We start from the raw sequence: 26015 nt of genomic DNA, 5'->3' as shown, positions 1-26015 counted from the left end.
GGCTCTTTGATTGAAATTTGAAATCACTGAATTGACAATTGACTCAATAATCATTAAAAGAAAAAAAGTTTCACTATAGGTAGCTTACAAATACACCTGCCAGAGGGCACTTCGGTTGTCAGTCAGTGGTAAGCAACGTTATCAATATTTTGATTTCATCTAATCAATTTTGATTTTGAAAATTTTAAAAACGAAATGTATTGAATAACAGTTTGAATAAATGCATTAATTAATAATTGTTTAATGCATTTTTATCGATGGATAATCTGATCGACAGTCATTACCTACAACTACCATCTCAAGGAAACATCTACTTATCTGCAAGACTCCAAAAAGCTGATGGATCGAATAGAATTATTGTCGGTTGCTTGAGAAGAAAAGTCTTCGTTGTAGAATACCGATGTAACGAAGAGTTTTTAGAACCCATTACAACAGAGGTTTACTTTGCTTACATATCCAGTATGTTATTATTTTACAAATCTTATGATCGATGAGTTGTGTATTTCATGTATTCATGTTCGCAGATGGTGCAGAAATCACATCTATCAATGTATTCAATAGATCAAAAACTATGGACGATTTTGTCATCGGAATTGTCATCATGAGAGTACGGTTCATTATTTTTTACCTCGCATTTTGAATCATCCATTGCACGATCAATTCTAATCAATGATGATCTCATGTTACTGTGTTTCTAGAATACTGAAACAGGTACTAGCGCTCATCTGAATCTATATTGTGAATATGATCTCGAACCTGATGTAGAACTTAGTTTAGAAACAATTGGACAGCATTGTGAAAGTCTTATGTTGGATTATATTCCTTATGGATTACATCATACTCAAATATCACCTCATCAAGTGAACGGATCTTATGAAGTAAACACTCAATTTTAAGATTTTTTTCTCACCTGTGAGTGTATTTCTATCCATCGAAAACTTTCAGAATCTTTGGTTGTTACCTGGAAGTGATAATAAAATCCATGCTTATCGAGGTCGTTACCATGATCGAAATTTTGTTGAGATATCTGTTGGCGATTTTTTTGTTGAATTTGAAGACGTACCAGCAATTGTGATGTGTATTAAAGTTCTCTATTACAATAATTACCACCAGTTAGTATTTTCCATACAGTTAGATATTTAAAATTAAATCAACGACGAGAAATAATATATTTTACTTTTGTTGTAGTCGAATTTCTAGTCTTGGATGTGAAAATGGACAAGTACGTTGTGCAATAGTGGAGTGCAAAAGTAATCATATTTTGAGATTACTAAGTACAGAATATGAAAATCCCATTTCCAGCGTTCAGTTATTTACATTAAAAATGCCAGAGATTCCCGTCGATGATATCGAACAATATATTCAAAATGATGGTACCTACTTTATTTTATTCAAGATTACCTGAGTGATTTGGTCATTTTCGTTCAATGATTGAAAATTATTGGTTTGTTTTCAGATTTAACATTCTTAGAAAAGAACCCCGAAGTTAATTTACTCGTTACGAACACACTGTTTCATTCTGAAGTTTTCATGTAAATATTTCTTATTCTTGTATTGAATTATGGATATAGTTTTATGGTGGAAAACTAGAGATCGGTTTGTTTCATAGATTTCAAAAGGAATGTTTACTGTTGAAATTTGAAAAAGTTATTTACTTTGCTACAAAATCAATTGATGGACGGGAATGGAGGGGGCCTAATGATTTATATAATAAATGTATTTTTTAAATGAATATTTACTTCAGGAATATGTACAATTTGAAATGAAAATTGAAAAATGATTAACCCTCAAAAAGTGAAAACTTCGTACTTCTCCTTCATGATTTTTTCTTGAATTTCATTTTTCCAGGGACGTACTAAAGTATGATTTCAAAAATCGACACTGCCTCCATGAAAGCACTCTTTACGATGCTTGCTTATGCTCGGTTATAGCGGATGTAGATTTTGATGGCAATAAAGAAATTATTTTAGGAACTTATGGTGAGGTAAGTACTTCGTTCAAAATCAGTCATATGATATTTATGCTGAATTTTTTATAAAACATTTCAATTTTTTCAGGAATTATTGTTATTTAAATACGTCAATAATGAAACGTGGAAAATGATTGGGCAAAAGAGTATCCCGAATCCTGTCCATAAATTGTACTATGTTGACTTGACTGAAGATGGTGTTAGCGAGCTGATAACAGTAACTGCCAAAGGCCTCCACGTTTACCAGGTAGAGAGCGTTACGTTTCTATTTTCATTACAATTTTCCGTACACGAGAATATTTTTTGTAACAAAAGCTTGAATCGTTTCAGCATAAATTGAAAGACGTTCACAAATTGATCAGCTCTAGAATTGAGAAGTTGGATAAAGAACGGTTAGAGGAATTAATTCTAAAAGAAAACCGGTCATGAAGTATGAAAAGTTTAAAACAGTATCAAGCAGCCTGTCAAAGCCATTTGTTTGGAAGTGAAATCCGAACTTTATTTTCATCATAAAAAAAATTTACGACTGAAAAAATACACTGCTCGATTTTTGATTTTATGACCGGTTAAAAGTACATATATTTTACTATTTTTACTATACGTAAGTACCTACCTACCAATTTGATGTGGATTTCCATACAAAAACAAAGACTCCTTTGCATTGGTCTTAGAGATCAAAGGAAGGGAGTGTCAAATTTTAAAATCATACATTTGATTCAATTGATGCAAAAGCATAATTTACCTTCAGGAGGGGGGGGGGGGGGGGGGTTGATGAAATAGAAGTCGATCCTATACATCTTGTTTTATAGGCTTCCAAATGAAATTATTTTTCTGTAGTTTTATTAATTTTGTGCAAATGTGATCAAAATTGTCTACCTTTTCTACTGTTTTTTAAATAAATGAACGCCTTGTTTTGTTGATGACTTTTTCATGTGGAACGTGTGTATACTTACTTACCATTCAATTTCATTTAAAAAAATTTTTATTAAACTGGTGAGCGTATTCATGAAAAGCTCTTATGAAAAACACCAATAAATAAAAACATTTAATGCACAAATAATAAGCAAAATAGTAAACAAATCTATCTAAAAATTATTTACAAAATATTACAACAAATAAAATAAGATTTAAAAAAATTACACTAACAAGAACTTCGAGTGTTATCGATTCAATATCCAAAATACGATAAACAATACAAAATGGTAACTGCAATCAGTTCGGCTTGATGAATTCAGCGATGATCTCACTGCAAATAAAAATAAATAGATGAAAAAAAATTAAAAACAATATCAACTGAAAAAACTACTCTCAATTCGTAAACAAAAAAACCTCTTGTAAAAAAAGTCAACGTTAAAAATCACCATATAAAGTGATCGGTTGAGAAAACTTACAATAGCTCTGTACATAAAAAAAAAAACGTAAAGAAATTCTTTCGTTTATCTTAGGTACTCGCTGGATTTAGAGAGAGAGAAAAAAATATCAGGAAAAGCTGGTAATTAAAGAAAACTTTATAAACTTTCATAATCTCATCGTAAAAAGTTTCAACTTTTCAGACAGATGACCGGATTTAAACAAAAAAACAAGCAAACCTTATTTCAACCTTTTGTAATTAAACTTTTCTTCGGATATGTCACGAAACTAATATAAAATTATCTTGAATCTGTTTTATTAAATTTTCCTTTTTAAAAATATGCATTGTAGAGGGGAAAACTGTTAAATGTTGCGAGTGCTTCAATAAAGAATAAAAGCATGGTCGGGCGTACTGTATTCGTACATAGAGAAACGTACCTCTTTCCGGTTTCGGTTCACTGCTTTTTAATGGTATGATTTTTTTGGCTGAAGAATGTCTGAAATTATTTATAACTGCAGTACATTGCAAATTCAGATTATCGTGCCTGAAATGTGACTCCAGCAAAGTCAGATTTAATGGTAACCACGTCCAGACTGTTGTGTTATCGTTATTTTCGCACGGAATAGTTGGAAAACCCTTTTCCGTTTCATTGCAGCCTATGTGTTTGCTGACTGGCATACCAACCTGTAAAAATAAGTTATGTGATAAAACGGATTGTTGAAAAAAAGTATAGGTAGGTACTTATTATTGTTTAAATTTACAAATAACTATGCATTTACTTAGTTCAATAGACACGAATGAATGCCTTCAAAGGTAAATTGCCATCCTTTTTTTAAATTCATTTTTTTATTTCAAGTATACATACAACTCGAGTATGAAATTGCCTTTGAAGGTTCTAAATTTGTGCGGAATTTTATTCTTAAATAAATTACAAAATTTGAAAAAAAATTTAATTATCAATAAAAAAAGGACTTTTAAGAATGGACATGAAAAAAAAAAAAAAAAAATAGAAACTGCCTCAAAACTCCTTTTTGTAAATTTGAGCCCCACGATATTTTGTTCATCTTTAAATGAATCCAAGTACCTAGGTTCAATTCCAAGTATCACAAGTACTAAGTATTCAAAAATTTCATTTTCATGAATTTCAACACATGAAACTCGCCAATTTCGAATAATACTTCTTGCTTTCCATAAAATGCGCGAGCTTTTACCATTGTACCCACCACCCTACACTTCTTTCTATTAAATCACTCAACGAAATTTACTATTTGTTCGGTTTGAAAGTAATGAGAAGTTAATGTTATGAAATACAACGGTAAATTAATTTGAACTCAATTAATTTATACCCTCAATCGAAAGTGAACTTATCGCAATTACTTTGTTATCGTTACCGTAGTAGGATAATCTTAATGAGAATTTCTGTAAATAAGCTTTGGGGATTCAAACTTCTCATCTCTCTACAGAGTTTCGTTATCTCATCAATTCTATTTTCTACAAAGTGAAGAAATTTAATACCTGGCTGATTCTAATTACTTTTGCCTCTACCTATTTATTTAGTAAATGAGTAAGTTAGGTATACGGTTTTTTCCTTCTTTTTCGTAAGTACGAATTGTATGCATTCTATAGATGGAAAATCAATTAAACAGATAGGTATTTTAAAACTTTTCATAAGTTTTCCTTTTTCTTTATTTAAATGAAATTCATTTTGTAGATTGAGATCCCAAAAATTGTGGGTATCAAGATCGACTTTATACTAAAAATGGAATAAGAAGAGACGAGAAAAAAACGAAAGAAGAAATTGAATAAACTTATTTTAATCATCTTAATTTCTAACGCCTGAAAAGTACAAAGATACTTTGCACCGTGACCTTTTAAGTGGAAAATTTGGAGTTTTTCATGATCCAAATAGTAGGGATACCTATAGATAAAATCGAAAAGTAGGTAAATGGGTTGAATTTGGGTATATCTCTTGATATATTTTTTTTCTCTATCTAAGGTTCTTTAAATCCACAACCTGTCAAATAAAAATGAGAAATTTGTTAGGTTTCTTCCACTATAGTTTTATTTTTATTTTTTTTAAAAATAGAGACAACAAATGATTATTAGTTTGATTTCCCCCTTCATATAAGCGAGAAAATGATTTTATAGAAATTCAAGACGAACGAAATCTCAATCAAAAATTATTTTGTAGGCCTACGACACTTTCTCATATTAGCCTAAAAATTTTAGAAAATCTTTCATCGAGTATTTTCTTACGCTGAATTCCGAAAAATAATTCATCAAACCAAACTTTAACCGCCACTGAAAACCATAACGTCTTATCTATTTTTATATAACACTACATCAGTACGATTTCCCGTACAAGTAGGTAATCGGACGAAATACAACTTATTCAATTGCTTTCCCGTCACTTCGAATTTCCTCCATTTTTCAATATCAAACGATGATTGAATTACAAAACGAAAAACATTAACTAAACAAAAGTTCCGAAAGAATGTATGTAATACCGATGGTTTTGAAAAAAAAAGAGTAGGTACAAGAGAAAGGGAAAAACGAAAAATAATAAAAGACCTAAACCCAAAGAATGCATCAAGTGAGATATGTCGAAGCATTATGTAATAGTCTTAAGAAATAGTTTTTTTTTCACGGTTCAAAAGAGTCATTTGTTTAGCAATCTTAAACGAAACGATAGGCCATTTATTTTTGGATTCAATGGTGGATTTCTCAGTAGTCACCGATACATTACACCGACTGTCAAACTTGAACGAGCCGTAGTCCTATAAGTATCGCAATACCAACTTTTTCGTCGCGTTTTTAATTAAAATAGAGCAAAGTTTTCCAGACCATTGTAAAACAGTACAGAAAATTCTTTTATGGCTTTTGGCATAGATGAGAATAGCCACACGACACTCTTTATATTTACACGTAATTTCATCAAACACACTAAACTAACTAGCTGATGAAGAAGTAAATTATATTCAACGCCCACTCGATAGCCAAAAATGAATTTAAGTTCACTCCAAAGGCAAATTTTTCATTGCTCGAGTTGATATTTTTCCGCAAATGTGGAATCTTATTTTTACATTACCGAATCATCGCGGGAAATTGAAAAATATGCATCGCCAGCAAAGGAGAAGGAGGTTGAAAAAGGTTATAGACCCGATTATTGAGTATTAATTTTTTCACTAGATAAAATTAAATGTGCTTATTCATGTATTTTCCGCTAACAAAGGAGCACACAAAAAATTTACACTTTTTTCGCTTATCTTCAAAAAAAAAATCATGCTCTTTGTGTTATTTTTATAATTTCAATGTCTTTAACGATGCCATCCTTCTCCTCATGAATATGAGAAAACATTTTTTTTCTGAGGAAGAAAAAAAATCGAAAAAAAATGGCTGGAAAATATTAAATTGATGATCAGACTGAATTTGAATTGATTAATTTTATATTATTTACTTCAAAACTTACTGATCCATTGAAATACACGTAAGTATTACTCTTTGAAAATTACAGAAATATTTTGCTGTGTACAGAATCGTGTTAATAGAATTGCCTACACAGTTTGCCGTAAATATGATTCCAAATGGGCACATGTGGTAAACGACTTTCTGATTGATTTTTTTTTTAGCATGTATTAGGTCCATTTTGAAGTCCTAAAAATGTCTCCAAAGAATCCACCACATTATCCTGACCGAGTGTTTTTTCACATTGCAAATCTTCATAGCTTTCTCTAATAGATTTTTGACCAGTATTTTGAAAACTACTCATCTCAGCACGAAAATAGCTAACATGAGAAGTCTCTCAACCGGCCACAACATTTTTTAAAACGGGCACGAAAGAAGACCTCAAAATACACTATCAGCAAAAATTTCAAATAGTAGATAGAATTTATTTCATGATTATTGGCAAATTTTTTGAAAATCCAAATTTGGTCCATTTCTCATTTCAAAAATCAAAATTTGATCGAATTGACGTAAAAAACTAAAATTTGGTCTGTACCCTATTTCCGTCCTCTTAATTCGGCTGATGACGATTTCAAACCGTTCGAGAGCTTTCAGTGGGATTTTAAATTCTCCATTTTTCCAAAAAAAAAAAACAAAAAAAAAACGCAGTAAGTAACTACGAGTACCTTGGGTGAAAATGAAATTCAGAATCACCTATAAACTTGGATTTACCATCTTTGTGACCTTTTTGATCAATTTAGACACATATTTTCAAAATCTATTTGTGCTGATTCAAATCCAAAATTTTGTCCAGTGATTTTTTGGAGGGAGGGGGGGTGAAAAATATATTGTTCGTGAACGTGTTAGTGAAGAGAGTTGAAATCCAGTTTGTGGCCTATTTTTAACCTCCCCAGTAGATTGGTGATGAATGATGATTTCGAACCGTTCTAGAGCCTCCAGCGGATTTTTCAATTTCCCAATTTTCAAAAAATTCTGTAGTCAAATAAGACGAAAATTTTGTAGCATTTTTCGAAAGTCGCAGAATGAGAGAAATACAACGTGGACAGCATGGTTTTGAAAAGTCGAGCTGATAATTTTTTTCACGATTTCCCTTCGATGTTTGATTAAAAACCACCATTATTTTAAGGGAGTTGAGAGAAGACAAACTTTATGGCCTAATTTACTGTTCAATTTCGGTGGCTCGTATCTCGAGACTGATTGAACTTTGGGTAAATCTGTTTGTGGGGCTTAGAAATAAATAAATTGAAGATGTATGCACCCTCACATACGAGTAGGTAAGTAATCAAAAAAGCATTTTCTGGTTTTTGGGGTTAATCGGCTCTCAACTCAGATTTTTATATTACATCTTGGAAACTGAAGTTGGTCCTCAAGGTTTGCAATCCCTTTCCACTAGTGGCTCAAAAACTGGTTTTCACCAAAAATGTAAATTTTTCGTAAATTATAACCAAACTTTAGAGTTGTTGGATCCCTTCGAGGGTAATTTGTGTTTTGTTCTTTTTTACATTTTTTTCGCGTTTTAAGAGAGAATTCATAACTTATCTAGCTTTTCACTAGATTCTTACGTGTTTGTTAATTTTATCCTATTTATTGCGAATTTTTCTAAAATTTTACCTGATTTTGTGAAATATAGATAAAATGAACGAATTTGGGCAATAATCGTTCAATGAAGTGAAGATAATTCTAGTAGGGTATATTTTGAGCAGGAGAGGTTTGTACAACAGTTGACTCTTCATAAGTAGGTACATAGTACAAAAGTTGAAGACTGTCATTCAAAAATGTTTAAAAATTATGGCGATGACACTTTTTCATTTTTTTTTTTTTTTGCAAACTATTTTCAAAATGGAATCTGTCTGCCTCTAGAAAATGCGAGGCATTAGAACCACCAATTTTAGTTCGAACATTGAATCATTTTCTTTATTTAAACCCTCTGAATCTGGTCAAGATATCATTTTCGAAGGCACTGATGAGTTCAAATATTCACTTATTTTTTAAACAACCTACGACCCTTTGCAATTTCCAACTCGATATCCAATTTTGAAAAAGAAATTAATAAAATGAATCGAGATTGCGAACGGTTTGCATAAATAGGTATTTATTTTTTGTGTTAGACTCTTTAGTGTCCTTCATTTATTGTAATAATTTTTAGTGCATAAATGCATTCATAGGTTAAAGGTTTGCTCAAAGTGTTTGGATTATTTAGCGAGGCAGTTCTGGCTTCGACGTGAAAGGAAGGAAAGGTGGGTTGGAGTTGAGACTGAGAACACGTTGTAACAGCTGGTTTAGCTTTTCTTGAGATATCTAATTGAATTCAGGAGATCGTCGTTATTACAAGGAAACGATTTGGGAGGAGAATTATCAAATAAGGAAGACTATAGTGAATTGAGTTTGTGAGAATATATCACAATAAATTTTGAAATTTTGCCAAAAATCGTTGAAAGGTTCAACCTGGAACTTGAACGTGGCCCTCAGCCTCAGTTTGTTCCTTTGCACATTAAAAATGATCTCAAGGCTTCGCGGTTTGAACACAACTGATGAATTATTACGTTAGTAATTCTTTCCATTGCCATCCAACAGACTAAAAAAAATTACCAAACATTATTTTATGAAACACTGATCATGTACTACCCACATTTTTCTGTATGTTCATATTAGTTAATTTGATTAAAAAGTTACCGTTTTCAAATATAAAAACTTTTTACACAAAACAAACCAGATTTAGCTTCTCTTTTTTTTTCTTCTCCTCGCCTGTGTTTTGTACACTAGTAGTACCACGGAAGTTAAAAATACAAAAGAACTCGCGCGCGCCAAACTAAAATGAAACTAATTTTTAATCATAGAAGCAGGAAATTTCTTGCACCGAACTTCATCTGAAATTTAAATTAAATGCGAAAATTTCCCGTAGGAATGTAAGCACGAATAAATTTCCATTTTTATCCGGCGTTTAAAACAGTGCTCGGTATTAGCGTAATAAACAAGTGAAAATTTTCGGACGTTGCCATAATAAAGAAGACGCACAAAAACAAAGAATTTATCGCCTATTCGTCCGGTTTAAAAAGGGTGAAAACTGAAAAGAAGTTTAATTTTTGTAATTCGTCGGTAGACGCCGAGCTGGTAACACTGCGGTGCTTAACTGCCATACAATGGGGACCGCGTACTTTACAATAATTATAACTCGCTAATTCGGATATACGAGAAAGTTTTAAAAGTTGTTTTAGATGATTTATAATGAAGAAGAAAGTTTGAACCTTTTAATTTACAAACTTCTTTTCATAAGCTACCGCCAATTAATAAATACTGCTTGTCGTTTTTCCTAAACATACTATACCACTCTCTTTGGCATCGCAAGCTTTTTTCTTGCGAGCAATCCTTCCCCCTCCCCTCCCCCATTACCTCTTTTTATCTCTTAAACGCTTTCGCTGTGTCCTTTGGGTATTGTCTAATGTTCCCACAGTTTCGCTGAAAGGCTCTATATTAAACCTCTAAACACAGTATTTGGAAATTTTTGATGTTTGTCGATTTATGAATACGTCGTCTCAAACTTTTAAAAGTATATGCTAATAATTTCTAAACTTATGCGCTATACGTTTCAATTCATCGGCATGGTAGTTTTAAAATCTTGCTTCGTTTCGCCAATTTGAACATACTTATCGCGATCGAGAGAATAATTGCTACGAATTAAGATAAACGATGTCTTTCTAATGTTGCACCCATTATCTAAACGATAATCTTTCATTCTAATTAATACAAATAATTCGTTGTTTCGATCAACGTACTATTAGGTAAATGTATAGCAGCCAGTTATACCTAATGATGATTTATTGTCGCTTATCATTCATTTTCACCCTACTTATAGTTATGTAGAAATTCTGTACGCTGGATCTTTATATGAAAATAACGAAAATTCCGAGTGTATTACGATTTGCTTCACTACGACGCGACGTACAGTTAGCTTCAGATAGAAAACGTTTGAGAGCAGTACGTTAGGCTATATGTGAATTTGACAATTTCGAAGTGAGTATTTTCGACGCCACAAAGCTTTCAAATTGTAATATTCATTTTCATAAAATTACATCATAAATGGTGAGAAATTTTTCTGAAATTTCAACGCTACAGACTGAGTTGTATAACTTACCAAAAGTGAAAACTTTTTGCCATTCTATGACAAATAAGGCAGTGAAAAATATAAGCGTACGATGATATCGAAATACGGTTCAGATGAAATATAAATTTTACTGTATAATTTTAAAGAGGTAGGTATCATAAAAATATCAACGATAAAATAAGCTGGGGACTCGTTGAGAAGGTACCTATCTTGAAAAAAAAGAATTTTTGTAAAAAAAAACAAAAAAAAAAGAATTACACGACGTAGACAAATAAGCAAAACTTCAAGTTAAAATGTCAACAATTACGTTTTTTTTTGCTTACATTAAAAAAAACAGACAATACTTTCCTTCACAAATTTTTTTTTCTTACCTACTTAATTGAAAAAATTTTACATTTGGCAATAAATTTCCGATTTTTTTTTAATGCCAAAAAGTGAACTTATTTCTCAACCTACTTAAGTACTTAGTACGCGGATTTGTAAAAAAAAAATTTTTAAAATAAGTAAATGCCAGAAATCATTTAGAACAAATAGGTAATCAAGTTAAGCCATTAAATACCTAAATAAATTTAGTAAAAATATTTTTTAAAAAAGGAAGACTAAAAACACTAAAAACATTGTTGAACCGTAAAAAATTTAAAGAAGTTTAATTAAATTTTTTCCCCAAACTTTGAAAAAGGTACTATCAGACGTCACATTTCAACGAAATTGGGTCAAATTTGGTATTTAGACTTGGTTTTGGTGAGGTATTTAATTGGATGACCAGGGCCCAAAATTCACACATGTCCACACTCCTCATTTTTTGGAAATGAAAGAAAGAGAATGGGCTGGGCTGGTGTCAAAATGGTCGAAAATGTCAAAATAAGAATTATTCATAAAAAATCAAGTGTGACAGAAGTGCCCAAAAATCATGAGTTTGAGAGCAATTTGTACCGGAGAAATTCGGAAATTTTGAGCTTTTTCGATATTGAAAAAAAAGTAAGGAATGCAATTTTTTTCTCCTTCAAATCGATCTACGTAAATCAACATAGGGAGCTGAAATTCGGCATGCATAGTAACTCTTACAAGAGTGGTATCCAACGGGTGGAAAAATATTTAAACCGAAAAAGTTAAATTAAAAAAAAAACACTCACGCATTTAGCGTGAGAAGACCGACTTTTCTCTAAATAAAAATATTTTACGAACGAATTGATTAGCTTTTTTTGAAACACTTGTACAGCAATTGATCTGTTTACAATCGAATAGAATCATTTACGAACGATTGGCGATTGAACAAATTGATTGATTTCTAGGTGAATCATTCGCGAACGAGTTGATCAATAGTTACTGAATCATTCGCGAACGAATTTATCAGTATAAGTGAATCGTTCGCAAACGAATCGATTCGTATAAGTGACTCGTTCACGAACGAATCGATTCGTATAGGTGACTCGTTCGCGAACGAATCGATTCGTATAAGTGACTCGTTCGTGAATGAATTGATTCATTTACTCAATTTTTGATGAATCATTCGCGAACGAATTGATTTGTATGAGTGACTCGTTCGCAAACGAATCGATTCATTTACTCAATTTTTGATGAATCATTCGCGAACGAATTGTATAATTTTTGTGAATCATTCGCGGACGAATTGATTCGTATAAGTGACTCGTTCGCGAACAAATCGATTAATTTACTCAATTTTTGGTGAATCATTCACGGACGATTAATTGAATTATTTTTTGTGAATTATTCGCGAACGAATTGATTCATAAATAATGAATCATTGGGGAACGAATCGATTCATATGATTAATTTTTGGTAAATCATTCACGAATGAATTTATCAATTGTTTGTAAATCATTCGCGAACGAATATTGTTGATGAATTATTCGCGAATGACTCGATTCATTGAATTATTTTTCATGAATCATTCGCGAACGACTCGATTTATTCAATTTATTGTTGGTGAATTGTTCACGAACGAATAAAAAACAGACAAAAATACATCAGTTGCCAAAATTTCAGGTGACAGTACCTTTTTCGATTTTTGATAAATTTTTGAAAATGAAAGGGCAGAAAATAGGAGGAAATACATTTTGGACTCCCCGAATTGATTTGAAAACAGTTTAGAACTGTTTTGAGCAGTTCTGGAGTCTACAGCAGATTTTTGAAAGTTTAAATTTCCACAGAATTTTACCCAATGACGTGACGTGACGTTATAGGAAAGCTAAAATAAGTAAATTTCAATTGAAGGTGGTATTTTGGAAATTTTTGATTTTTAAAAAACATCCAAAATTATGTCCAATTTAACTTTAGCAAATATAAACGCGATCGGAGCTTGTTATACTGAACTACATACTTGACCGATTACTCATCATTTTTCCAAAATCGGTTTCTGTCGGTTCAGAACCAAAGACACATTTCTTCAGTGATTTCACAATAGAAAATTTGAAAAATTTAGTGAACCGAGTACGCCACTTACGAAAAATCTGAAATTCAGTTTATATGCTCTATTTTTCATATTGAAGCTACATCAATTTTTTTGAGAATTCCAGTTTCAAAAAAATGTCATAAAACTTGTCGAAATTATATTTCGCAGCATATTGGTGGCCCATTTGATCAAATTACTCGCCAACTTTCAAAAATCGGCTTCTGCCAGTTCTGAATCAAAATATGTTTTTCAAATTTTCAAAATGATTCAATCACATTGGAATTTCCAAAATACCGCCGGAGGCTCCAGAATGGCTTCAAAACACATCAAATCAACAGCATACAGTAATGTTTAGCATTTCAACTTTATTCGGTAAAATTTCGTGAACATTTCAATCTAAAATTTTGTTCTGTAGGCTCAAAAACAGCACAAAACTGTTTGAAATAAAATAATTTCAATCAATTTGGGGGATCAAAGATAGAATTGGTACCAAATTTTAGCAATCTAAGTCAATTTGGTAGAATTTTGGTTTTCTCCCATTTTTGACTCAAATTTGAATTTCAAAAATTCATCAAAAATCTAAAAATGTATTTGAGCACCTGCAATTTTGGCTATATTGATTTTTGCATGTTCTTTCGATTCAAGTTTGTCTGGTTCGAAAATTGTTTGTGACATTTGACTCCAGATGAGAGTGCCATATTGGTTCTTTTTTGGAGTTTCAACTTTTTATAATCTCAAATTTTGTGACGACAATCTATTGAAAATGTGTCCTTGAGCCACGTCATGAATTGAGGGGGGGGGGGAGTTTTGAATAACATATACCTAGGTACTCGTGCATTTACGTTTTACCACACATAAATCTGCTACGATGTAGGTAGGTAGGTAAGTAAGTATGTATAAGTACAAATAAAACTTCTCAAACCTACCGGTTCATTATTCAATAAAAAACTGAGCGAAGACGGCGGATGCGACAATGACGACGTGCAATTGGCTAGTAACGTATCATTAATATTATATTTTTCCTTATTCGTAACAATTTTCGGTTTTTCTTTCGGCAACGCTGTAACAATAAACCAAGCTATAATACACCTCTGTATATAGTTCTCTAGGTGTTTATTTCCAGCAGGTAGAGGTAAATTGAAATTACACTAAAAAGTCAACGCAACAAAATTCATTCCATTTCCAAGACATAAAATAGCACTAAATCTATCGCGTCTTAACAAATGTGTAAGCGAAAAAGTAATTAAAATTTGATGAAACAAAGCATAAGATAACATAAAGAAGAAGAAAAAAAGAAAAGGCTAAAATAAAAAGAAGGCGATAAAGAATGCAAATGAATCTACTAAGACTCAAGTAATTGCGAAAATAAATGTTGCAAAAAACTACATTAAATGTCGGTGATAAGGCGTGCAGTGTTGGACGTAAAATATTGTACTTTGTCTCAACACACTGGAAAAACATTTAATAGAAACAAAAACAAACAAAAAAAAAAACTCGGAATTACCGGATTAAGCTAAAACGTGTTAATTTGTACGAGAGTGATTTTCAATTTATTTATTACATAAGTATCCATCCGAGTAAAATGATACGTATAAATAATAAACAGTTGTTAAAATCACGTCATTAAAATAATACACATCTGTAATAAAATACTTACAAATTACGGAAAGATATTCTTGAGCTGATATCACTTTATAAATATGATCGATGGTTACTTCGCATTTAATTTTACCATCTAATTCGTATCCGACTTCTTGCAGTGTGACTTGCGTCTCATTGGATCGATTCAGCTGTAAAAATATGTAAATTATAAAACAATTATTCGCGTAGTTGTAAATGTTAAACGCACGACATGTGTTTTTATTGCGACAAAAAAAGCTATTAAAGTTCGCTAGTTACATTGGTAAATATCAGCTTTTAAAAGCATTATCATCCTCGATGATACAGTCGACGATGTTATACATATACGTATAAAACACCACCTATATACTACCGACACTTATTAGCATAAGTTGTTGAAAATATGCTGATTTTGGTATCACGCTATTCCGGGTAACTCTAAACGTACCCTTCGAATATGTAAAAAGGCTTTTTGTTGATATTTTTGTTCACGTTTTCAACGGTATAGTATAGGTACTCAAATATGTACTATATAGTTTTCCGCATACATTAATCGTTCTTTTACATCTATGTATTTCATCTACTCTACACTTTGAGCGTAGGAAACTACATCAGACAAGAGTAAAACGCATTATTACATTCTTTGTATGGAAGATTTTTTTCAACTGATGAGTACTTCATCGAGTATACATACCACTTAGGAAAGGAAAAAATCTAGGTACCTATATACCTTGTATAACGTATGGTAAATCGTCCCAAAGTAAGTAGGTAATATACGAATCTAATAATATACGAGGGCAAATTTACGAAATTTCTTCAAGCCGTAGGCGCAGAAATTTTTTAATACTAGCTGTCTTGGAAATTTTCTTGAAAGGTTGTACTATCTACTGAGTATAGTGACACGTTTGTCATTTCCATTCCGCTTCAAATTACGTTTTTATGAACATTTAAAGCAGGTTTACCGAAAATTTGAAAAATTTGCCCAATGATATTATCCAAGTACATAATAGGCAACTGTAGGTAGGCTATAAATGAATCAGCAGATAGGTATTAAATGATGAAAGCTCTTTTTTAGGGGGGAAGGGAGGGGGGTTTGCCTGAGGCAACATGCATTGAATTTGATTTGAGAAGTTGCAGACTGTTTCCGAATTATCTACAAAAATATTTACTTTAGGTATCCTATTAAAGATAAACTTGGAAAATCATATCTAAAGTCGAGACTAAATAATACGTGTTCTATAAGACAGCAAGAACAAGCTAATTTGTAATTTTTTTCATCCAAATATAAATCGTAAATCTCTCAGAAAGCCGAAGAAAAGGGAAGCTAAACTTTCAAATCTGTTTTTTTTTGTTTTTTTCTCGTATGTATTTGTAATTCATTTGGGCATTTCTTTTAATACGTAAGCAGATAGGTACATAGTACATACTACTCATTCTCTTATTTAGAGAGAGCATTCAAAAAATTCCAAATTTTTCTTACCTTCATGATTCGAATTCAACATTGACAAATAATAACCAAAGGTGGTCGATGACCTCGTGGACAAAACCAATGCAATTTAAGATATGTAACTCTATAGGTATATCAGGGATAATAAATTTGAAAAAAGTAGTCTCAAAAAATATGTAAAATTTTCAGACTTTTGGTTTAATCATGGGGATTTTCTAGTCAAGTGGTACAAAATTATATAAATTGGAATGATGACCTCAAATTTTTTGAATTTTCTGTTGCTTTTTTGATTTGAAATTTTGAAAATAACCCCATACGTTTCCAATCATGCAGCAGTAAAATTTTATTTTTTGAAAATCATTTCAAGACGTTTTCCATACCCCTCGTACCAATTTTCAGTAATTTTCGAAGGATAGAACGTGTAAACAAGCCAAATGATTGAAAGAACCTATTTCAACAATGTTTTCTATTCTATCCCGAAGATGGCTCCATTTCGTCAATATTTTTCCTTCATCAACGTATTTGGATTCGGTGAGTCGAATTACCCTCATTTTTACTATTTTCGCGATGATTTAGCTACGAGTAAATTTTATAGATCCCTTTGAATTTTGACTTGAAATTTACTCTCATGAATAGTATCTAATCAAGACAAAAAATCGAATTTAGACAAATTGAGCCAAATATATTACTACTTGACCACCTACCCACACCTAAAACCTACTCACAAGGGAACCTCTCAAGGTGTTCACCTCCGATTTGAACGGGACCGCGATTTTTGGAAAGATCGTGGTCTGGTTTCCTCATAATCAAAATCTCAACAGTCCGAATAGATTTTTTGATTTTTGGTAAATTTTAAAAAAATTCAAAATTGACCATTTTGGCGATTTATACTTTAAAAAAAATGTATGACTTGGTATTTATTCAGTAAAAATGATGAAAATTAGTCCTGGAACTGATATTAACCAAGTCTTATCATTTTTGGCCGTTCTGGAGCCTCCAGTGCGATTTCCAATTCCTCCAGAATTTTGAAATTTCTTTATAAGGCGTGGAAATCAATTTAGGCAGCTAAAAAACCGAGTTGTGGCTTATCTTCGACCTGTTCAAAGGATTTATTCACACTTGGACCTATTTCCAAGTGGACATCTCGAGTGTGTGTGTGTTTTTTTTTTACTAGAGTAACCCAAGTAAGGAAAAAATGTAAACGATGTAAACTCTTCCGTTTACAGGAAAATTTTTGAGGTGTCCACCTCAAAATCGGCTCCAATGAAAATAAATTCTTCAAACAGGTCGAGAATAACCCACAAATCAATTTTTATCTACCCAAATTATGTAATTTCCACGCTTAATGATGTAATATTAAAATTCTAGAGGAATCAAAAATCATGCTGGAGGCTGCGGAAGGCCATAAATGGTGACATTTGGTTTGAGAGAGTTGACATTAGTTTCAGCACTAATTTTCTTCATTTTTACTGAGATGGAATACCTTTTTTAAAAGTATAAAAATCGCCAGAAGTGGTCAAGTACCTACCATACTCAATTTTGAATTCTTAAATCGAAGATCCATTTGGGCAGTTGGGGTTTTGGTTGGGAGGAGTGAAGGGCGGGGGGGGGGTGGGGGTCAGCCCGTCTTTCAAAAAATCGCGAACTCGTTCAAATTGAAAGCGGGAACTTTCAAAAGCAATTTTAGAGATCAAAAAAATTACACAGAGATGAAAAGTTTTAGGGTCGCTTTCTATGAAATCGTGCATGTTTGTTCTATTAAAAAAATCAAATTTGTGATCTTGAGCCCTCGAGGTCGTAACTGATGAATCTAACATCAGGTTCATCTCCTTCAGTTTGACTTTGAGCTTCATATCCCTTTTTTCATGTTTTTTTTTCTAGCATGAATTTGTATAACTCAAAATTCTAGAATCGTTTGAGGAAATAAGCCAGTCGCCAAGAAAAAATTGTATCTATATCCACCTCAAGAAAAATTCTGCGTTAAGTAGGGCTGTCAAACATCCCGTTTAAAATCCCATAATTATCCCTAATGTACTTCGGATTGTGAAATAGATTAATTCCCTTCGCGGCAGTATAGTCTGGTTGTTTTCCGTTGGAGTTTTAATGTTACCTACGTTATAACAACCCCGAGAGAATGCGTCACTTCCTCGGTAGACTCTCGTGGAGAAAATTTTGCTCGCGCGCTAGGCTTATTTTACAAACATGGTAGGCGTGCGTTGATGGATTCATTAATAATTTATGCATTGACTGAACTAGAAATTCGTGTACCTACCTTCACTATTTTTCCACACTTAAAATTATTGAAGGAAGAGGGATGAGGAGGGCGTATCTCTCACTTCTTGATACTAAATCCGATTCAAAATACATAAGTCTATTACAACATTCACCATGACTACCTATGGGTAGGTATTTAGACGGTTTTTCGCGAATTTCCTTCCATACATCAAAAGCTAAAACAGCACCTACTTTGCAATGTAGGTTTATAGAACAATTTACTGACTGGTGAGCATACGAAAAACTTTTACACGTAGGCAGGTTACGTATTTTCGCTCGCAAAAAGTTACCAATATTTTCACGATAGACTTGTTTCTTCATAAATTTGAATGTGATAGGCTCTCCACGATTCTATTTACAGCTTGAGAATCAAACATATGCTGGTGAAATATCATACGTATAAACATAACGTTTTAGTAATCACAATTCCGGTGCTTTCACTCGATATGGAAAACTTTTCAGTCCGAGGCAACTTTACATTTCATTTTTCGTTCAACTATGTACTCTCCATAATATATATAGGCTACACAGTTACGTATGCAATGTGTACCTGCCTACCATTCGTACATATACGTATATCATCGTTCTACTAAAACTTCATTGCGGAAAATTCATGAAACAAAATCAAATTATTCGAGTTGTTTCTTTTTCATCAAAGAATTCGATTCATAATGAGCTATGATATGTATGTGCGATGAAAATGCGCGTAAACATTTTTTCAACTTTGAGAAAAACTGAGAACTGCTCACAGAATCGACAACTCGATATACAAAATTGTTCTCGTTTGAATGGAAAGAAAATGATTTCGGTGTCGTTTATTAAATCTTATTCATAAAGTTGAAACTTCGTTTGGGAACTGATAACGCGAACGCGTAACGTTTAATTGGATATTTCTTCGATACAAATTTTGCCGCGTTTATATTTCTTTCAATTTAATTTCATTTTCTTCCTTTCAAGTTGTTAAAAGATTTGAAATTTGAGAAACTCGAGGCTGTTTTTCTACTCGTATATACAGAGCAGTTCTGACTTCAGAAATCGTTTGTGTATTACTAGGTAAATGATGAACTAGGTTAGCAGCGTGTTTTAGTTCAATTCATCGACAGCTACGTATATCCATTACGAAATGAACAAGTTTCCAGAACTAGGCATCTAGGAACAGGAAATAACTATCTAAATTTGCGATAGGTAGATGGTATTAGGTATAATGTTCAAGAATGCATTTTGTGTGAATACTTCACCCTGCGATTTCTTTTTCATCTTTTCTCACTTCGTATTGCCAGAGCTAAGCTGTCTACAAAGTAATTAGTATATTGCTCGAGAATTCCTGAATTAACTGTTAGAAAACCCTAATGGATGCTAAAACATTACAATTCAATTAAAATTGTATGCAAAAAAGCCAACGGTGAAACGAAGCAATAAACGTAAAAACCAACTTCGAAACTTTTTACTGCTCTTAATGGAGAGCCTTCGCAGGGATTTTTTTTCCACAATTAACATTATTACAGTTCGTGGTATACTAGATATTATTTCCTAGCTTATCGTATCGCGAAGTTTGTTTTAATATTAATACACAGCAAACAATCAAACTGCATAAGCGAGCATTATTTGCCATGAAAAATTACTTATTAAATATTTGTATACGCGATACATAATGTACTGGTATTTGAAATATTCAACCAACTATACCTAATTCTACTTTGTGATGCGGGAAGAAGAATTATAGGTATACACTGCTATTGTCTTTGCGAGTTTTGAACTTAATTACAAGTACCTAGTTCGAGAATTTCCATTTGAATTTTATAAATTTTCATTTGCAACGTCACGACTGATTTTGTGGTAGGTACATATATTTAAAGTACATTGGTTCTTTAAAAATCAAAATGCAGTTCACTGATTATTTATAGCATATTTACCTACACATTGCTCAAAAAAATCTTTTTTCGAGATCACGTGCGATCAAGGGTCTCGACAAGAAAAAATAAATTTTTGTTCACACTTTATGGAACGTCCCAAATATTCAAAAAAGAGAGCGGAAAATATACACTCGAGAACGTTTGCACAGAAACTGAGGGCACTTGAATCCAGTGTTGCCAGGTAGACCCAAGTAAGGACGTGTGGTTGAGACAGACACTGTTTCTATCAGGGGGTGTTTCAAGATTCAAGTAAGGACCTGTGGTTGAGACAAACACTGTTTGAATCAGTGGGTGTTTTCAGACCCATATAAGGACCTGTGGTTGAGACAGACACTATTTAAATCATCAATATTCCCAAACATTTCAAAAAACCAACAGAAAATCAAACAATTAGAATTTTTAATCAGTGGGAGTGTTCAGACCCAAGTAAGGACCAAGCTGTGGTTGAGACAGACACTATTTAAATCAGTGGATGTGTTCAAACCCAAGTAAGGATCTGTGGTTGAGACAGCTACACTCTTTCAATCAGTGGGTGCTTGAAACAGATACTGTTTAAATCATCACAACTCGTATTTCCAAAAATTTCAAAAAACTGACAAAAAAATCAAACAATTATTAGAATTTTTAATCAGTGGAAGTGTTCAGACCCAAGTAAGTACCTGTGGTTGAAACAGACACTATTTCAATCAGTGGGTGTTTTCAGATCCGCGTATGGACCAGTGGTTGAGACAGACACCATTTAAATCAGTTGGTGTGATCAAACCCAAGTAAGGACCCATGGTTGAGACAGACACTATTTAAATCAGTGGGGTGTGTTCAGACCCAAATAAGGACCTGTGGTTGTCAGACACTGTTTGAATCAGTGGGTGTGTTCAGACCCAAGTAAGGATCAGCTGTGGTTGAGACAGCCACTATTTAAAGGGTGTGATTTAATACCACGACAAAAAAGGGCGTCAGCACGACAAGCATAGGCACTTTCACGCCAGAAAAATCATTACCACGACTAAATTGGAAATTCCCGACAATAAAAAGCTTACCCCGACATGAAAGGTACTCCAACGACAAAATAATGTATCAAACGACGAATTAAAAAATTCACGACATTTTATTGCTTTCAACTGCTATATAAGGCAATGCACGACAACATTTTTCTATCAAAAACAGGCATTTCACCGACAGAAATACATGTTTGAAAAATATAAAAATTACATGAAAAAATATACAAAGAAACGAAGTATCTATTCAAAAAATTTTTGTTTAGAGTTTATAAAAGTAAAGCTTTCGTTGACTTCGTTGGGCAACCCTCTTCCTCTTTTGACCTAAGGGGATGCATTTCGTAACTGCCATACAAGGCCATGCACGATAAAGTTTTTCTGTCGAAAAGAGATGTTTTATTGACAGAAATACACTTTAAAAAATATTAAAAATGATACCAAAAAAACGAAATACATAGGTATGTAAAAAATTGCAGTTTATAGAAGTAATGTTTTGTGGACTTTGATGGGCGACCCCTCTTCCTCTTTTGACGTCAATGACAAAGCGAAAGAGGGTTAAGGGGTGACAGTTTGCCCCTCTAGAAATTCAAGAAAGTTAGGAAAATACAAAAATTTCAACAATATTTTAGTTCCAGTTTTTAAAAATTCAAATGTTTTACAATCATGTATCTAATTATTGTTTATTGCTGACAAAATCGCCGATTTATCCTAAAAATTCTTATTTTTTCCTAAGCTTTTGCCCTCGCTTCGCTTAGGCCAATTTGGTTCTCTTCTACTGAGTTACAATTTCACTCAAATTTTTTAAAAAGAAACTCTCAGTTGATTATTTGTCAGAATTTGTACAAAATATAATTGGAATTGAACTGATAATGTTCTGTCGTGAATGTAATTATTTTGTCGTGAATACTGTTTATCTCGTAATTGAATCGTAGTCGTTCATAAATACTTTATTGTCGGGCATCATCTGGCGTGGAACTTCATCATTTTTCGTCGTTCATTCATCTTTTCTGAACGAAAAAATGCTTGTCGTGATGACGCCCTTTTTCGTCGTGCAAAAAATATTTCCCCCTATTTAAATCAGTGGGTGTGTTCAGACCCAACGATAGGTAGAGGTATTTATTTTCAAAAGTGGGAATTTTTTCACGTCTTGAAAAATGGTGGAGATTCAAGTGTAGATTACTCTAATCTATTAGGAATGTAGAACTATGATTAGGATTACATTTCCAGCTGCGGAAATTTTTTATAACGCATTACGGGAGCGATTTGAAATTGCTGAAGAAAAGTCAACATTTTCTGGAGGCTTCAGATCGGCTGAAAAATGATGGGTAATCGATTTAGGAGGGTTATTTTGAGGAATAGGCAATGTTTCGATTAATTTACATGTTGCAAAAATTTACAATTTTGGACTTTATTGAAAATTTGAGTGTTCAACTTGTAAAAAAATGAACTTTTCAACTCGTCACCTCGGTTTTACGATTTACCTACCCTAATCTATTAAGAATCTAGACCTTGAGATAGGATAGAATTTTCAGCTGCCGAAGTTGATTGCAACGCATTCTGGAGCGATTTGAAGTTGTTGGAGAAAAGCCAACTTTTTCTGGAGACTCCAGTACGACTCAGAAATCGATTCGGTGGGTCGACTTTAGTAAGTATACAAATCGAGTTTCAGATTTCCATCTCTATGCTTGCTCTTTTTGTAGAAAATTAATATAAGTAGGACCAATAGGTTGTTTCCACCATTTTCAGAAATTCCCCAAAAATCGAAAAATCAACTACAGATGTTGAAAATTTGGTTTCGAGGTCACGGTGGCATGCTCTTTCAGTTGGCCAAAATTTCAGCTTGATCGGAGATGACGAGTTGTAGAGGTTTCCTCGCAAGCAAAAAAAAAATCAAATCAACCAGAAAAAATTTGAAGCAGAAATAAATAGGTAGGTAACTTTTGCTTGAAGCTTGAATAATGATGGTGTATAGATCCAAATTTTTTGTACGAGTAAATAGTTGAACGAAAACAATGTTCATTCAAATAAAAGGAGAAAGTTGGAACATTTCTTATCGGTACCTATATACTTGCGATTTTAAAAAAATGAACGATTCGATTGCACTATATCTATCGACTTTTCTTTATTTAAAACGAGGAAGATGTAATAAAGAAGGCAGCAATTTTATTCACACGAAGAAGGAATTATACTTCAAGTATTGAGATGGGTAACGCACTCGTAATGTGAATCATAAATAACAGCACTTAGGTATCTTATAAGTACACTGCAAAACAGTATCAAAATAATCTAAACACGCTCAAAGTTAGTACGTACATATTTTTATAGCATGTCGTGTAATGATTATCTGAATTTAGCATCGAAGTTAAATTTTTGCTCTTTTAAAAAAAAACTGATTTTTCTCTGAACTTTTTTCTCGTAAGCAACTCGATGGCATTTGGGATTTGAAAAAAAGAAATCTCCAAATACAGGTAGGAAGGTATAGGTAGTCGTTAAATTTTCGGAAATTTTCCATTTTAGTTCAAGTATATCAGGTTTTCAATTTAACAACGAGGAAATCAACTTTAGAGTCAGTAGGTAGGTAACATTAAAGGTTGAAAATTGATCTTTCGAGCGTTCTCGTATAATCTTCCTACGCATACCGAACTCAAACATACGTCAACTCATCATAAACTTTGTTTCATCGCCTAAACTTTACCTACATTTACAACATTATCCACTTATTAAGTTCGTTAAATCTCTTTTGATCATCTCTCACCAAGATCACCCATCAACGTAATAATTTATCAACTCCCGCTTGGATTATTTTTCGCACACTCGAAAACACCTCGAGTTAACTTGACATAGTAAACGTAAAAGCTGTATATGGGTGGATTGATGTAATAAAATAATTAATCCATATGTAGGAAGTTAATTACGTAGTTTCTAACATCTGTACAACACATACTGAATCGACATAATCAAATTATTCCATAAATTTGATCAGAGAACGTATAAATGTGAAACTGATTGTTTTATACGACTATAACTAGGTAGGTACTTTGAATATACATTTACATTAAGTACGATGTAAAAATTTTTCTAAAACGTATAACAAAATACTGTAGTTGAACGTAATCAAAAAATCATTCTAAAGAAAGGAGTCAAATTACAAAACTACAACATCTTGAAAACTTGAACCAAACACGCCGAGGTAAAAATAAATATAGACACAAGATGACTTTTATTACCCAATATGCATCCTCAAGTTGTACACACGTTTCCCCATACACAACAGCCAAAAGCACCGTACTGTTGGCTCACACATTTCATAGTCACGTTACAAATTCATCCACAACTCCTTAAAATGTCGTTTTCAAACTGAGACGCCAAACTTTTATATGTAAAGCTCTCTTGACTACGTGAAAGGCAAGTTTGTTTTAAACTTTAACGATATGTATTTATGTAGTCTCACAATTGTGAATTTTTCATAGTCCGGGTGTTTGTGATTTTATGTACACAAAGGTATACCTATCTACCTATTTTCTGGCGTATTACACGTTACAGAACCTAGTAAATACCTACGTACGTACAATTTGTACTGCCATTAACCTACTCGTACTCACGAGAAGTTGTCTTTTTTCTCTAAATTTTTGGAAATTTGATGGGGTTTGAGGAAGCAAAGATTAGGTAGTCTGTCTAGATCTAAAAGTAACCTATCAAACATGCTCCTCAAGGTTCAATTTTTTTTTTTTTAATTGAAAAATATTTTCAAAAAGTTAACAATATTACGGATGGTGATGTAAAAATTCAACAACAACAAACACGCAACACAAATTTTTTGAAAACCATCCTTCCACAAATCGCCATTAATCATGTTGTCAAAATTATGTCTCACGAGAAATTACGCCTGCGAGTTTAATTTGTGTATGATGCGTATGTAATTAGATAGATACACTGGTAAACAACACGGGTAGATAGAGATACCTACTAACCTACATGTAGGTATGTTTTACACGTTACAGAACAGATGAATCATAAAATAACTAATTAACAAAAGATGATTTTTTTTTTCGCATAATATGTTAACGTTCATTTGTCAACGTTTATCTCTAGTTAAAATCTTTATATTAGGGACAAGCTTACATTGTTTCCTCTTCATCTCGTTTATACTGACTGACAGCTTCCCTGCAAAATGTGATATTTTTGTCATTTGTTTATAAGCCTAAGCCTGCTGCTGTACTTTACTGCATACAAAATGGTAAATTAGTTCAACGACTACGCATATGTCAGCTGACATTATTTTTTTATAACTTAAAATTTTTTTAGAAGGGGGTTTTATTTTGGAATATTGTTTACATTTTATAATTACTTATTTTTGTGCTGTGGGGAGGGGTGCAGGAATACTACAGGTATAATCCTAAAACTAGGGAGGAGTGATGTAAGCAGTAATATCGAGTACCCCAAAGAAAGTTGTTTGCTGAATATGC

General features: G+C 32.7%; 2 protein-coding genes across 4 annotated transcripts in view; one reads left to right on the top strand and one right to left on the bottom strand.

Moving 5' to 3' along the window:
* The first annotated feature begins 42 nt into the window (after positions 1-42).
* On the top strand, positions 43-2887 carry LOC135840557 (KICSTOR complex protein kaptin-like). Of its 2 annotated transcripts, XM_065357164.1 has the most exons (10): positions 43-128; positions 278-437; positions 525-607; positions 699-878; positions 946-1112; positions 1189-1373; positions 1457-1532; positions 1849-1984; positions 2058-2216; positions 2300-2887. In XM_065357164.1, exons 3-10 carry the CDS (start codon positions 572-574, stop codon positions 2396-2398), a joined length of 1038 nt encoding a protein of 345 aa, XP_065213236.1. In that variant the 5' UTR covers positions 43-128; positions 278-437; positions 525-571; the 3' UTR covers positions 2399-2887. The 2 variants fall into 2 exon arrangements, with proteins under 2 accessions (XP_065213236.1, XP_065213235.1); XM_065357163.1 differs by lacking the exon at positions 43-128 and having other exon boundaries at positions 146-459.
* Positions 2888-3001: 114 nt separating this feature from the next.
* The window catches only part of LOC135840558 (uncharacterized), a 191957-nt gene continuing 168943 nt past the window's right edge, over positions 3002-26015 (bottom strand). For both annotated transcript variants that reach the window (XM_065357166.1, XM_065357167.1), the window contains exons 3-6: positions 14958-15090; positions 14227-14360; positions 3758-4004; positions 3002-3215 (exon numbers count right to left, since the gene is read on the bottom strand). In XM_065357166.1, coding sequence (XP_065213238.1) covers positions 3130-3215; positions 3758-4004; positions 14227-14360; positions 14958-15090 — 600 coding nt within the window. In that variant the 3' untranslated portion in view covers positions 3002-3129. The remainder of the gene's footprint in view (positions 3216-3757; positions 4005-14226; positions 14361-14957; positions 15091-26015) is intronic.

Source organism: Planococcus citri, chromosome 3 (assembly GCF_950023065.1).
Source record: "Planococcus citri chromosome 3, ihPlaCitr1.1, whole genome shotgun sequence".
Taxonomy (NCBI): domain Eukaryota; kingdom Metazoa; phylum Arthropoda; class Insecta; order Hemiptera; family Pseudococcidae; genus Planococcus; species Planococcus citri.
The sequence above is the reverse complement of the archived record's forward strand: the minus strand, read 5'-3'. Positions and strand labels throughout refer to the sequence as shown.